The sequence below is a fragment of the Podospora pseudocomata genome, chromosome 3, assembly GCF_035222375.1.
Source record: "Podospora pseudocomata strain CBS 415.72m chromosome 3, whole genome shotgun sequence".
Taxonomy (NCBI): Eukaryota; Fungi; Ascomycota; class Sordariomycetes; order Sordariales; family Podosporaceae; genus Podospora; species Podospora pseudocomata.
Window position 1 is genome coordinate 2,718,482 of NC_085887.1, and position 14,025 is coordinate 2,732,506.

Sequence of the window (14,025 nt, forward strand, 5' to 3'; positions counted from 1 at the left end):
GTTGTGGTTGTGTTGTAGGATTGGGCGTTGTGGCGTGCTTGAGTTTAATAACATATATATATCTATATGTCACTATATCAACAACGTCGTTGTATCCAAAAGTTTGGGCTTTTCCAAGAGAAGAGCAAAGACGTGGATGATGATGATGATGATGAGTTGGTGTTTGTCAAAGTACGAGTACACAAAGATGCCGAACATTACTACTGAAAGCCCCGAATTCAAGAGAAGGGGAGCACACTTGTTATGGTATCATCAAGATCAGATCTGTTGAACGGCAACATTCCTAGCCTAATGGGAACAAACATTAACAGACCAACGAGAAAATTGAACCCTTTGAATCTGATAGTATTGCCAACCCAAGCAGACATAACCAGACAAAACCTTTTCCCCTGGTGTGTTGCTCATTTCCAACCTATTGTAGAATTTGGTATCTTGTTGCACGCTAAACAAACAAAAACATTCCCCATCCATCAATCTGCTCGAAAAAGTTGTTGAAAACCCAGGCATTCACAATCAATCCATCCCGCTCGATGACATATTTCCAACCTCCCCCCCTCCCATCACAATAGCCAAGCTCAATAATCAACCAACCTCAACCGTTTCCCAATCTCCGTCCGTCTCTTGGCCTGCTGCGTCGCCCGTTCACTCGCCTTCGTCTCCCCACCCTCGTAGCTCTCCCCCCTCGCCTTGAGCGCCTGAAGCAGCATCCCCGCGTCAAAGAAGCCATCTGTTTTTTAATTTTTTTCATTAGTCATCATCATCACCCATACATCCGTATCAAAAGGAAAACTTACAACCGCCCAACTCATCATCCTCACTCATCCCCAACAGGCTATCCTCCGTCGGACTCACGCTCCCATTCACACTGAAACCCCCCTTCCTCCCCAGATCACTGCCGCCGGTGATAAGTCGTCCCCGGAGTTTGGCCTTCGCAGTGGCAGAATCTTTGTGTGTAAGTTTTGGCTTGGTCTTCATCTCATCCACCTCCCTGGCTCTGCTCTGCTTGCTGGCAACCCCCGCCCCTCCATTTCTCTGGGCTGCGGTCAACCGCAGGATCCGGCGGATCTCCAAGAGGTAGGACTCAAGGGTATCGACGAAACGCTTGGTTTGGCGATGGCGGGAGGAGACACAAATAGAGATGGTCTCGTCTTTGATGATATAGCCTATCCCGAAGCCATCTCCCGACACCGGGCCGAAGCCAAAGTGTCGCAGGGATGGGTTGCCGCAGTTGGAGGTGGAAAGGATGGTGGTGTTGAGCTTGTCCCAACCCGAGTCAGCAAAAATGAGGGGCAGTTGATGAGATGATCCATTAGGCGAGCGGGAACGGGAGGAGTGTCTAGATGAGGCGGAATTGGTCCTGTTGCGGATGACGCTGCTGTTGGCGTCGTCACCGTTGGTCGTGCCATTGGTCCCGTTGGTGTTGGTAGTAGCCGCGGGGGGGGCATGGACCGCAGACGAGGGGGTGGTGCCATTGTCGATAAGGTACTCGGCCGCTCTGCCGTGGGAAGAGCTGATATCAGACATGCCATCTACCGGAGAAGAGTACCCGTTGGTGCTATCGCCGTTGGAGCCAAAGTCATCGTCAACCATGCGCTGCCAGAGACAAAACAGGGCGTACAAATGACGATCACAACCTTGGGCTTTGGAGCAGTCGCGGGTGTTGGCTGTGTGACGTTGGCAGGCCTGCCTGAGAGCCTCAATCTTGTTCTCGGCCGGGTTGTCAGCCCAGAAGGTCTGGACAAAGTTGACGGCTTCTTCCGAAACAGTGCGAATGGCTTCAGTGCGGCCATGAAGGAAGGTCTTGGTCATGGCTGGCTCGTACGTGCACTCCACTCTGCCATAGAGACCGTAGTAAGCGGCTTGGAAGGCCATCTGGACAAAAGCATCGGGAGAAAAGCCCATGCTGGTAATGAAGTTCTTGCCATAGGCGCCAAAATCCAGGCACTCAAACTCGTTCTGTTCGATGAGATCGGCGAGTCTGGTCTCGGCAAAGCGGACAGCGATGCGAAGTTCAGGGATCATGTCCCATTCGAGCTTGTGAGGTGTGGTGCTGACATCGCCAAAGCTCTCAGGGTCACGCTTCGAGGGGTCGGGGCTGGTGGATGACCATAGGGCTGGTGCCTTGCCGTTGATGGTCCGAGCAAAGCGGAGGATGGTGTCGGTGTAGATATCACTGGCAAAGCGAAGAACTGTGTGACCGTCGACACCAGTGTGCTCAAAGTTGATGCCGGCACTGCCGTTCTTGCAGACGATGATCTGCAGCTTGTCGTACCACCTGTTGGTGCAGGTGCCAATCTGGACACCCTTCTCGATCTCGCTGGTGCCGCAAAGCATGTTCTGGCAGAGGGCGGCAGCATCGGCAGGCTCTGTGTAGTCCAGGCAGACCACGAAGAGAGCTGTGTCGATGATGCTGAGGCAGTCGGCATTGTTGGAACCTGGCTCTCTGGTGATGACATCCCTCAAACCAGACCAGACTTTGCGGTTCTCGGTGCTGAGGACACCGAGGGCGCCCTTCGCGGCCTCTTGAATGGGGATCTGTGCCGCATCGTCCACAATGGTCTGGAGATTGATGGCGATATCCTTCTCCGTCATGATCACGTCAGAGTTGTCATCCAAGACATCGAACCAATAAAATTGGCCATGGCACATGACAATGAGATGCTTGGAGTCGGGATCCTGCTCAATCTGGCACCCATCCTCAGTGGGCACTCTGGCGGTGCCGAAGAGCCGTGAATACTGGTGCATGCACAGGGGCGTCCCCTTGACGGTGTCTGGTGGGAGCTCCTCCTTGCGGACAGCTCGAACAAATTCCAACGCCGACACAATCAAAGACGCAGCGCGCGTCACCTGATTGTTGCGGGCTGGTGTAGGGTCATCCTCGAGCAGGAAGAAGGGGTTGAGGTTGAGAACGACCGGATTATCGAAGTTCAGATATGAATCATACCCTTGACTGTTAGCCAAAAGTCTTCATTCCATGACCAGCGAGCAAACAACTTACAGAACTGCTCAATATAACTGGTCTTCCCCTCCGCGTACGCCCTCAACTTTGCGTCCAGTTCTGGTCCTTCATTGTTGAGGAACTCTTGAACGGCATTCCTGGTATCTTGGTGTTCCCTTGGGCCCTGAAGCGGCTTGAGAGAAGAGAGATATCTCTGGCAGGTCTGCTCGAGGGCTGGGATGGGCAGCTTGGGTAACTCGTCCTGATGAGCGTACGTGACTCCTCCCTTGGTCTTCTCCTCACGAAAGGGACCCATGTCGTAGTTGCGAGCCTTGAGCACTGTGTTTCTTCTCGGCTTTGGAATCACTGGAAGGTCTGCGATGGTGCGAGGAGTTTCCGGTGGCGGTGACTGAGGTTTCGACTCAGCCGGCTCAAGTGGAAGGGTGAGAGTCTCACCGAGAGCTCTTGGTGTGGCGAAGTGACGGACTTGTGTAGGCATTTCTTGTCAGTTGGGGTGATCTGGATTCAAGCGTAGAGAGGCGAGACGGAGGTGCTGATGTTCAGGCCGCGCAGAGCTGTGCGGTAGAAGTAGTGACAATCTTGAAGACAGTAAGGTGGCATTCCACTGGAAATGCAGAGGTGAAATATTCTTAAGATGGTTGAGGGAAAGGAGCGAGAAAAGCGCGAGCTGGATCCTAGGGGGAATGGGGACAAACAAGACACCGGTCCTCGGCCGGGACAGTTCGGGATTATATGGCGGCGGGAAGCTCGGGGATGGGGATGAGGGAAGGTGGAGGAGTAGAGATATTGAGGCAGAGTGGACCCCCCATTTCCACGGCCCGCACTCACGGAGCTGTCCTCCTACTCGTGAGTTGTAGCATGTGGGACTAGGCATCTCAATCATAGACACAGCTCGAAGAGCATGTGGCCTGTCTAAGCGCAACAAGGCGGGGAGGTCAGGAGTGATTGGACGTAGTGGGTTAGGAAGCCTCCTCCGCAGGCCCGAACGCTCAATCTGGATGCGCCCATCTAATGATGTGCCGAGCGGCGCACCACACTCTGGTCCCCAGGTCCGGGATAAGAAAACGAGAGAAGAGAGAGACGAGACGCAACGTACCCAGGAATCCAACAACCAACTGCTACTTGCGGCAATTCGACCGAACTGTTCGGGGCGGCGGACTGAGGCGTGGAACGGTGGGTAGTGTATGGATAAAGATGTAGTAAGATTTTTAGACGAGGCAAACAGCAAAAGATGGTCGAGGGAGGGGCCGTCCGAGGAGTTCCCGTCGTCTGAACTTATTGCCCCGTGGTTGACTGGTTAGTCTCTGTCATTGTCAAGATCATCTGCCTCTCCGGTGGCTTATCGCTCACATAACCACAAGGCCTATGCCAGCCGTTGACGGCAGCCCAGGCGTCGATGAACCAGGCTTCCTGACCTGCCTCTCCTGCGTCACAGGTGCAGACGACAGGGCGGGGCGGGGGGGGTTGATGGGGGGGCACTGGGGGCACACAATGGAACTCCAGGCGGAATGGAACCGGGGTCTTGGTAAGGACGTCACTTTCTCCAAATGACGTTTAGATCCCCACCAATTGGCAGCCTCTAAAATGGAAGGCTTCCGTCTGGACACGGGTGTTTTTTGATGACTGGACAAAGACCAAAACGAAGACGAGACGGTGCTGCTGTCACAGTGCTCTCGGTGTAGACTACACGGGGCGATCGACGGGGAACGGCTTCGTCGAGGGCCTTGGTAAAGGTTGGTTGGTCTTCGGACAAGAGGATGTCGTGCGGTTGGGCAAGGGATCGAAGCACAGTTTCTGGGCTGCATCCAAGCACTCCACGTTCCACGGTGGGGTTTTCCTGGGGATTCGGTGCCAAGCCACTTGCAACGCTCTCCAGGTTTCCCCACACGGAGGAAGTCACTGTTATGGCGACGTGGGACTGTCAGTCAGAGATGGACAGTCTTCACTCGTTGGTGATGGCCTATTCTCTGGCAAAGATTAGACAACCAGGAAGCTGGGACAACTGCAGGAAAGATAGATTACCTGTACGGACAGAGTAGGTGCACAAAAGGTGAGGGGTACCCAGAGTCTGGACCAAGCTGAAGCGATGTCTAAAGCGGCTGGCAAGATAGGAAGAGGAATATAGTTCCAGCGAGATTTCCAGTGTCGGCTGCGCTCTGTGAGAGGGCGGGTGCCCAAGAGAATCAATCGTAAGCATGTGAACAAGACAGACGGGAGAAAGCCAAGAGTCAGCAGCGGCAGATGGGCCAAGAAACCCCACGTAGGCTAACCATCTCCCGGCCGAACGGATATGTGGGGCTGACCCAATGTCTCTGAGCCTCTTCAGACTTCAATGGTCAAAAAGGTCTCTTCTGTTGTGTGTCCGTATGCAACTTGTGTTCATCTTCAGCGTGCAATATATCCATGTTACAACGTCTGTTCCAGAAGCACCTTCCAACTGGTTTCAGCACACTGGCTCCTCCCGCTGGGCATTCCACGTGCAGATAGGATTCTCAGTTCTTGTTCCCCGCGGTAAGAGTTCGGATCAATGGACAGCCTCCAGGATCGAGCTGGCACGCCATGCACTTCATCCACTCTCTTTCAAGACATCCAATCAGAAATTCTCCAAAAAAGAAAATCCATGGATGGTGGCGCTTCCCCAGATATTCCTGACATTTGGCACATGGCTGCCGCCGGGTGTGCCAGATGCATCGCCAACTGCCAAGCACCCCGCAACCGGTCTGTGCTGGTAGATACCCGACGCCTTTCAAAGATTGCCATTTCCTGCGGAAATTGGATTCTCCGACTGCGGAGCTGGTGTACAGCGATTCAGGTTGTTGTTGACATTACGAGAAGACTTCGGGCAGAGCCTCACAGGGGTAGGCTTGGCCATCTGGTGGCGTTCTGTAATGCACAACATCCCTGGGTGCAGAAGCTCAGAGGGCCCTTGTCGACGACGACCTCCCTAAACTTCCCAGATTCGAGGCCGGCTTCGGCGTTCCCGCTGGTTGTCTTTTCTGACGGGAAGCTGGACGAAATCATCAGTTGGTTCAACCAATCTCTTACGTATTCGAGGGGCCATTGCCGGCATAAGCCGCACACTCTGTACGGTGGATCCATTCATAAAAGCTTGTGAGGCTATTTGGACGTCCAACCATCAAATACCCTGACTTAGGTCGCTCTGAATAGATATCAAAAGGGCATATGCAGACGATGAGGTTTATCTGAGATTTATCTAAGATTTATCTCCCACCGTTGGCTTGTTAAGTAAACAAACGGTCTGATGTTGGCAATCTGTTAAGATTAAATATTACCGATTAAGCTTTGTCAACGGTCTGGGCATGTCCCCGGTGTTAGGGAAAAAACAGCCACCACTGTAAAGAGCGCGGCTTACACGATGGTTGCCTAACTGTGAGCTTTGCCAAACACCGTTAGCCACCTGCCATCTCAATCTCATCGAACCATTAAGCTTCGTGGCGTTTGTTTCCGATTTTCGCAAACTGCAAACTACATCTCATTTTTGGATATCGATCATTTTTTCTAGCCCTTCTTTAAACAGCAAACATGTCTCTATTGTGGTATAACCGGGGCGAGGAAAAGACCCGGTTCCGGCTCGAGTTTCAAGTTGTCCACGATGGCCTGGATGAGGGGATTTCCAAACAACAACCAACCCAGACTTTCACCTGCTTTGGTGATCTTCCGCCAGAAATCCGACTATCTATCTGGGAAGTCTTGATCCAACCGAGGATCGTTCTGGCAGCATGTGTGGACAACCGGTGCAAGACCCAGAAACACGCCCAGATGGCCAAGCGTTCAACGACACGCTCCATCCCGGTCTTGCTTCATGTAAACCGCGAATCTCGCGCTCTTGCTCTCCGCCACTACGAGCTCACCTTTGCCTGGAAGATTCCGCCGAGATTGGCCGCCCCAGAAACGAGTGTGTTGCCCGCACAGGGTGACGCTCGTGTTTGGTTCAACTTCAACCTGGATGCTTTGTTCCTACTTGGCGAGCTCGAACCTTACGATGAGTTTGGCTTCAGCTCGCCCATGTCTCACTTCTTTCGCAAAGAGGACACCGCCCGCATAAAGCACATTGCCTGTGCCTTTGAGGAGCTACATCTCAGCCTCTACGAGTCCGATTCCATCTTTGGCACTTTGTTTCACATCATCGACCGTTGCCCTGCCGCTCAACGTCTCCTCATCACCACCACGACTGAAGACACAGAGACGCGCCACTTGAGACTGCCCACTCTTGACAACGTTGTCCAGAAGCTCTGGTGTGCTTTCCTAAACGGCACCACCTGCGTCAACGAGTCTCTGGCCAACATGCAAATCCTCATGATCGCCGAGGATGGTCTCGCTTCGTTCATCAGCGAGAACAGGTAGCAGAAGCCTGGTGGTTGGATACGGGCTTCACGAGGAAGGGTTGGCATAGGGAATGCATAATCTCGCTTGCTAATGCTATGAATCCTTCAAACAGCGTTCCACCTGAAACCAGTGCTTTGCCTCCCAGGTAATGCATGTGAAGTCGCCGCCTTTCTCTCGTGTTTCATTTCTTCACCAGCCGCAATACCGAACAGCCATCGTTATACTTGTTACAAACCCGCTTCCCAAGAGAAACCCATGGTCCCCACTCGTGTTCTCACGCCCTTTCAGCCAGCCCCGAAGTGCCGAGGTAGCAGATAGAGGCTCTTTAAATCCCTCGCGTCATGTTCGTTTCCATATTTGCCGAGGTGGCGCCACACGGGCCGACCCGCGGTCGACCAAGGGGACCTGTCGTTTCGATCGACCCATATCCGCAAGGCCGTTTCCTTATCGTCATATCCCAAGCTTAGTTGCCCGGGATTTAGTAAGGAGGCTCTGGAGGATTGGGAGTGGGAGGTGTAGGAGCGGGAGGAGGTTGAGGCTTGCCCTGGCAAACGAAGGAGGATGCAGGAAGTAAATGCGCCATCTGTGGAAGAGGTTGACATTAGCCCCGTGGCACCCCGCTCTGCATTTCATGCAACATACCTTGGGAAGCTCCGGATTGGCTATCGCTGGATACGGCGTATTGATGAAGGTTGGTTCCGGTCCCTCCGTGCTATGTTTTGACGGTGCTAGTGTTCTAATAGGAACCTTAGGGACTGGTTGTTTAGCTTCGCTTCGGATCTCGGCGTCTGAAGAGGTTGAAGAGGATGAAGAATGCTGAGCAGGTCGACTGGAAGACACCTGGTGATCAGCTCCTCTTTAAGCACTGCGAGGACCCGATGTCCCCCACACACTTGCCTTTCTCAAAAGAGGCCTGAGCGAAGACTCCTCCCTTTAGGTGAGGGCGAGAGATACAGTTCCATCTTGGCCATGGGCCCCCGATAGTGAGACCAGCCCACTGCTCCTATCGAAAGGCCTCCAGCACTGCATGTGGCATCCCACTCGGACGCGGGTTGATGGACAGGGTTGCGTGGTGACTCGTCTGCCAGGCTCTCTCAGGAGCCCGGCTGATTCGACTGCTCGATGATGGGGGGCAGTACATGGTGCCCGGCAGCAGCGCACGGATAATAAACCCACAATCTGATGATTGCGGAACACCCTCATCCTTGGACTGAACTGGAATCTTGATCATCCCAAGCAGGGGTCGAAACCTATGCAAAGCTGTCCAGGTGACAGGTCGCGGGAACGTGGTGGTCTGGCATCCCAGAGATTAAAGGGCGTGTTAAGGCCGCACGTTTAAGCCGCAGCCCACTCCGGTGACGCTATGGATCTCTATCAAGCCCACGCCATCGAGACGTTCCCCGCTATACATGCTTCGCCTGTCTCCTAGCGTCTGTCCTCGACTACGGACTATGTCCTGCAGGGCGGCCGCTCCAGCCGTCTGGCGGTTTTGGAAACAACAGGGCAGCATGGCTGTTTACGAGATACGGACCGACGGCATGTTTCCAAGCGGAAGAGCATGTCGTTCTGGTGGCTCTAGAGTGGATTCGAAAGCTGCCCGCAGCGTATGCGGCCATAGGTCCCATTTTCCAAGTGACATTCTGGTTAAACAGCCAGGACACGAGGACATGATAATATCCACGATAATGCTCAGCGAACCGACCCACAGTTGACACAAGTCCGGGTCGACCAAACAGGCAAGCAGTGTAAAAAATAAATGGTAAAAAGGTGGGATATCTGGCAACTCAACCCGGCATCTCAAGTCCTTTGACAGGTGGGACACTGTGACGGGCGACCCGCTCTATGGGGGAGGGGGAGGGGGGAGCCCCTAAGACACCGCGCAGTACCGAGTCCGATGCCACGCAGTCTGTTCTTTCCTCTGCACCATCGATCATTGACCGTACCCGCCGATGCACAGCGGGATGGGCTGCTCTCTGCAGGAATGACTTGCTTCTTACAGACGGTGGAGCATGACGGTGGCTTGCGAGGTTCTGTCTCTCTCCCGTGTCCTGAAGCTCCTCGGTACCATTCAGGACGGGTTGAGCCCCCTGTCCCCCACATGGATGGATGTTATGTTTCATACAGAGTCCGTGAGAGCCACGTGCGGCCATTTCTTTTTTCTTTTTTTTTTCTACGAGAATCTGATATCAGCCTCGTCAACCTCGGGCTTGCCGGTGTTGACATCGTCTGGAATTTTCTCAGATCATCAAGACCTGCTGGGGGGGTTCGAGGTTGATGGCTGACCCCCAGTTGTTATCACTTTTCTCTAGTGACAAGTCAGATATCACACTCCAAACCTCACCAACGTCCCTCTCGTGCCCTGGCATATTGCACCTCCGAACTCGTCTCTCTGTCACCTGTCTCTGCAGATCCGGAGCGCGTTGGAGAAAAGGTCAAGCATTCGACATGTCTGTTACAGTCTGCCCTAGCGAGATATTAGGGGGATCAACCCCGCCAAAACGTTGACACTAACACCGTTCAGCCGGCCCCGCTTTTTACCCTTCTCCAGTCCTTTTTCGGGGGGAAAGTTCTCTTCTAGAATCTTTCCCGTTCGAATCATTCACCTATTTAAGAGGCGGCCTGTATCCAACAACAACAACAACAACAACAACAACATCTTGGGCGGGTGGTAGATATCTTATTCAGTTCTTATTTACCAACCCTCCCCCACGCCGTAGATAGTGGGACAAAGAAGCCTCGTTGTTTCCCCTGGCGCCATGACGTTATATTCGCTACCCCGATTCTATACATATCAATATACCACTTATTATGGGGGAAGGCCAACCCCAACCACCATGGTATGGAGAGAAGAGGAGGGAGTTTGGAAACGCGATTGGTCTTGGTACACAGGGCATTGCTGAAAGGTTTAAGCGCATCTATGGCGTGCATGAAATGACTGACAGGGATTTTCATGGTAACCACAAAACAGGCACAAGCAAGAAGGGGGGAGGGGGTTGGAACACACAAGTGCCACATTGGGAAACCCGGCCGTTCCTCATAGGTTGAAACTCGCATCCGCGTACTCTCATTGCGGATGGGGTGGGTTTGTAAGATGTCAAGTTTTCTTCTTCTTCATTGTTCTTCTTTGTCGGAGTTTGATGTTGTTCTTCTTCTTCCCCGCGGTATTCGTTACCGTACCTTTGGTGGTGGATAAGGGTGAATTGAATGCCGGGAAGCCGGAGGAAACCCCGCCTTTCTTTTTGGGGTTCATGAAGTGGAAATAGTGCAAGGATATGAAGAAAAAACAACGCAACCCCGCCCTTATGTATGCTGAGGCTCTTGGTAGGCTGGTTTTGGTTGGTGTTGGGCATATCGCGATCGGATTTTTCTTGGCAAGAGCAGGTGTATGTTCAGTGTTATGGGGTTTATGGGGGAGATTGACGACAGAGGGAGGAGGGGTTCATATTGGATCAATTGATAGGTGTATGATAGAGGGGCAATTCCAATGATGAGGTAAGAAGAGATGGTGATACCTGACATATGATGATGGTAGGTGATGGTGGTGGTGGTGGTGGAGGATGAGAAATCGCGCGCGCCGCGTGTAACAAGGGCGGCTCTGTCATATGCTTTTTTTTTTCTTGTTGCGTCTCTCGCTTGATGGGTTGTTGCCTTGGTAAAGTATGCTTGAGGTGGACACCTGGCTACCATCATCCCGGCCATGGGGGATGGGATGGGGAGAGAGGAGAGGGGTGTTGCCTCCTCTAAGCCGAGCAACGACCGACTGTGTTGGTTGGATACGGTAGTGGGATGTGGTGAGGAGACAAAGAGTGGGTTTGACTGACGGTTGACCGTTGGCGTTGTACTAAAAGGGGAGAGTACTATCTCGGTTTGCTGTTGCGTTTTCTTTTTCTCTTTCCCTCTCTTTGTTTTTCAAGATAGTTTCTTGAACTTTTTGTTTACCCAAGACATCCATCTGTTGGAGCATCAACACCACACCACCACCCATCACCAACCTTCCCGCCCTCACCACAGCCAAAATGTCCCACGTGACCCCCCACTGGCCCCAACCCTCCCACCCCACCATCCAACAAGTCATCTACGCCACCGACGACACCTCCTTCACAACCAAATCCCTCTCCCTCATCACCCTCCCCCCCTTCGGCCTCTTCGCCAAGCTAGACTTCCCCCCCTGCACCCCCGCCCCCTCCCCAACCTATGCTACCGTCCAGTGCGGGATCAACTCCCACCTCAACCTCAACTCTGACCTCCTCTACATCAACCACTCGTGCGACCCCTCCCTCATCTTCGACACCACCAACCTCGTCGTCATGGCCGGACCAAAAGGGCTCAAAGTCGGGGAGGAACTCACCTTCTTCTACCCCTCGACTGAATACGCCATGGCCCAGCCGTTCGACTGCTTCTGTGGAAGCAGCAGCTGTAAAGGACGGATTAGCGGCGCGAGGGATATGAAGCCTGAGCAGCTGGAGGGTGTGTTTCTCAACGCGCATATTAGGGAGCTGCTGGGGATGAACGGGACAAAGGGGGGTCAAGATGATGAGACCGCAAAGGCGCTGAGGGAGGTTGTCAGGGTTGCCGAGCGGGCTTTGGACGGGTACTTGGCTGCTAAGGGTGGTGCTGCCGGCAAGGGGGAGGAAAAGAAAATGAATGGAGTGAAGAAGGTTTTGAACGGGGGTTATGCCAACGGAAACGGGATCGAGATTGAGGCTGAGGGGTTGAGGGCCAGGGGAACGACGTCACGGGAGCTGAGCGGGGAGATGGGGGGTGATACGAGGGCTTAGGTTGGGGGGATGGGAAGAAAATGAGGGACGGGGGGACAGGCTGGTTTTAACACGGCTTGTTGTTTCCTTTGTTTTTCTTTGGATGAGTGAAAGAGAGGATGTCCAACATATCCTTGTTTTGTAGTCGCATTTTGGCTTTGACAGTTGAACGCATTTTGTTTTTGCCTTATGTTTGCAACTTTGACTTTGATCTCGTAAAATACACAGAGGAGAGTGGTATCATATTTTACATCTGCCTCCAACTCCCACCAGCCCCTTTCCCAATGCTCACATAACCGCTTGCCAGCACCTATCCCCCTCTTGTTACGCCTGATGTACAATAATCCATAAAGACACCCCGCGCATTCATGCATAAGCATAGACATGAAACTCATAATCGCACACTTGCTTCCCCAGTATCACCTCCCCTTCCCACTCCCCTCAAAACAACCCCCCCTATTCCCCGCAAAAGCAGGACAAGGCGCCCCCCCGTCCCCCCCTCTAAACCCCCCCAACAACCAATCCGTCAACCCTACCACCTTAGCCCCCACCCCCCTCTCCCACTGCCCCCCCTGCTCAACATGCTCGATAGTATGACTGATTATCCTCCCCTCCGTGTCAAAATCAAAAATAAACAACCCGGTAAACTCTTTGCCACTACCCACCCCCTGCGCCGTCCCCACCGGGGCTTTATATTCCGTGTCTACCCCCCCTTGCTTCCCTCCGTCATCTTTCTCCCAAGGCAACCACCCATTCTTCTCCCCCTTTGCCTTTCCCAACTTTTGCTTTCCCCCCGTGGTCCTCCACCTAACAATCAGCTGCTCCCCAAAAGCATCCTTCGGTCTCGTCTGTCGGAACGCGGGGGAGGAGTAGTGAGGGTCTTTGATCATTCGTTCCGAAAGGATTTCCAAGCGGACGTTGCCGACGAGGGGGAGGCGGTTCCATGCTATTGGTGACGACAAGAGGGCGGCGATGTAGGAGATTCGGCCTGAGACGGCGGGGAGGTGGGGGTGGGTGGAGGGGAAGAGGTGCAGGGTTATGGAGGGGGAGAGGATTTCTTGGGGGAGGGGGGAGAGGAGGATGGTGGGGAGGTGGGATTGGAGGGTTCTTAGGGCTGGGAGGGGACAATGTTAGTATGAACTGGGGGAACAAAAGGGGGAGAGGAAGGGGGAAGTGGCTCACTTTTGCCGAGCTTGACTTTGCGGTCTTTGTCTGGGGGTTTTTGGTCCGGGTCTGCGGAGGAGGGGAAGGATAGCGGGGGGTGGGAGTGGAAGTTTACTGCGGGTTGGGCCGGTACTGTTGTTGAAAGGGGGCGAGATTGGTGTGGTAGTTGGGATGGTGGTTGTGGTTGTGGTTGTGGTGGTGAGGTTGAGGGTTGCTGGAGCTGTCTACCGGTTGTGGGAGCTGCGGGAGCTGTCCATGGTGTTGATGCACATGTTGATCGCAGAGCTCGAGCTCTTGATGGTGTAGACATTGACGGTTGGATATGGCAGAGTGATATTATAGTCCTCAATCGGTGAGTGCTGCTGGCGGCGTAAAGTATAGAAGACGGATTGTGCCGGGTTGGTGGTGCTTGTCGGAATGATGTCAGTGTCCGAATTTCTTTTGCGGCGCTGGCGATGAACGGCTGTCGGCGCTACACTCCATTGCCATGTGGTCCTGGCGCTGTGCTCGGAGCGGGGCTCTCGGATAAGACGATAAGTGAGAGATGCAACATGTCATGTCTGAGAGATAATCTTTTTGTAGACCTTAAGAAATAAATTGGAATCATGGAAGTCTCACAGGACGCTCTTTGGCCTCTGTATCATATCTATGCAGAGGCAGAACAGAATGGCTTGTGTGCTTTGTGATGTGGCTCAAACGCACTGATGGTGCCATCCGAGACATACAACAGCACGCCCCAAGAAGCCAGCATCTCGTCCCGCTGGCCATGTGGAAAGTCAGTCGACGGCAAGCTCGGTA

The 14,025-nt window shown here is 53.4% G+C and overlaps 5 protein-coding genes across 5 annotated transcripts; 3 read left to right on the forward strand and 2 right to left on the reverse strand.

The window, feature by feature from the left end:
* Window positions 1–189: 189 nt before the first annotated feature.
* Window positions 190–3,853, reverse strand: YAT1 (carnitine O-acetyltransferase yat1). The gene is made up of 3 exons (XM_062889061.1): window positions 2,999–3,853; window positions 795–2,945; window positions 190–727 (listed from the first exon to the last, which is right to left on the reverse strand). Exons 1-3 carry the CDS (start codon window positions 3,435–3,437, stop codon window positions 576–578), a joined length of 2,742 nt encoding a protein of 913 aa, XP_062745003.1. The 5' UTR covers window positions 3,438–3,853; the 3' UTR covers window positions 190–575.
* Window positions 3,854–5,303: 1,450 nt separating this feature from the next.
* On the forward strand, window positions 5,304–6,177 carry QC762_0056190 (uncharacterized protein; the record flags this gene model as incomplete). The annotated part of the gene is made up of 2 exons (XM_062883549.1): window positions 5,304–6,043; window positions 6,138–6,177. The coding sequence occupies exons 1-2, from the start codon at window positions 5,487–5,489 to the stop codon at window positions 6,175–6,177; spliced, it is 597 nt and encodes a 198-aa protein (XP_062745004.1). The 5' UTR covers window positions 5,304–5,486.
* Window positions 6,178–6,502: 325 nt separating this feature from the next.
* Window positions 6,503–7,324, forward strand: QC762_307670 (uncharacterized protein; the record flags this gene model as incomplete). Its single annotated transcript, XM_062889062.1, has 1 exon — window positions 6,503–7,324. The coding sequence occupies one exon, from the start codon at window positions 6,503–6,505 to the stop codon at window positions 7,322–7,324; it is 822 nt and encodes a 273-aa protein (XP_062745005.1).
* Window positions 7,325–11,322: 3,998 nt separating this feature from the next.
* On the forward strand, window positions 11,323–12,084 carry QC762_307680 (uncharacterized protein; the record flags this gene model as incomplete). The annotated part of the gene is made up of 1 exon (XM_062889063.1): window positions 11,323–12,084. One exon carries the CDS (start codon window positions 11,323–11,325, stop codon window positions 12,082–12,084), a length of 762 nt encoding a protein of 253 aa, XP_062745006.1.
* Window positions 12,085–12,482: 398 nt separating this feature from the next.
* On the reverse strand, window positions 12,483–13,537 carry QC762_307685 (uncharacterized protein; the record flags this gene model as incomplete). The annotated part of the gene is made up of 2 exons (XM_062889064.1): window positions 12,483–13,177; window positions 13,246–13,537. 2 exons carry the CDS (start codon window positions 13,535–13,537, stop codon window positions 12,483–12,485), a joined length of 987 nt encoding a protein of 328 aa, XP_062745007.1.
* Window positions 13,538–14,025: the final 488 nt, after the last annotated feature.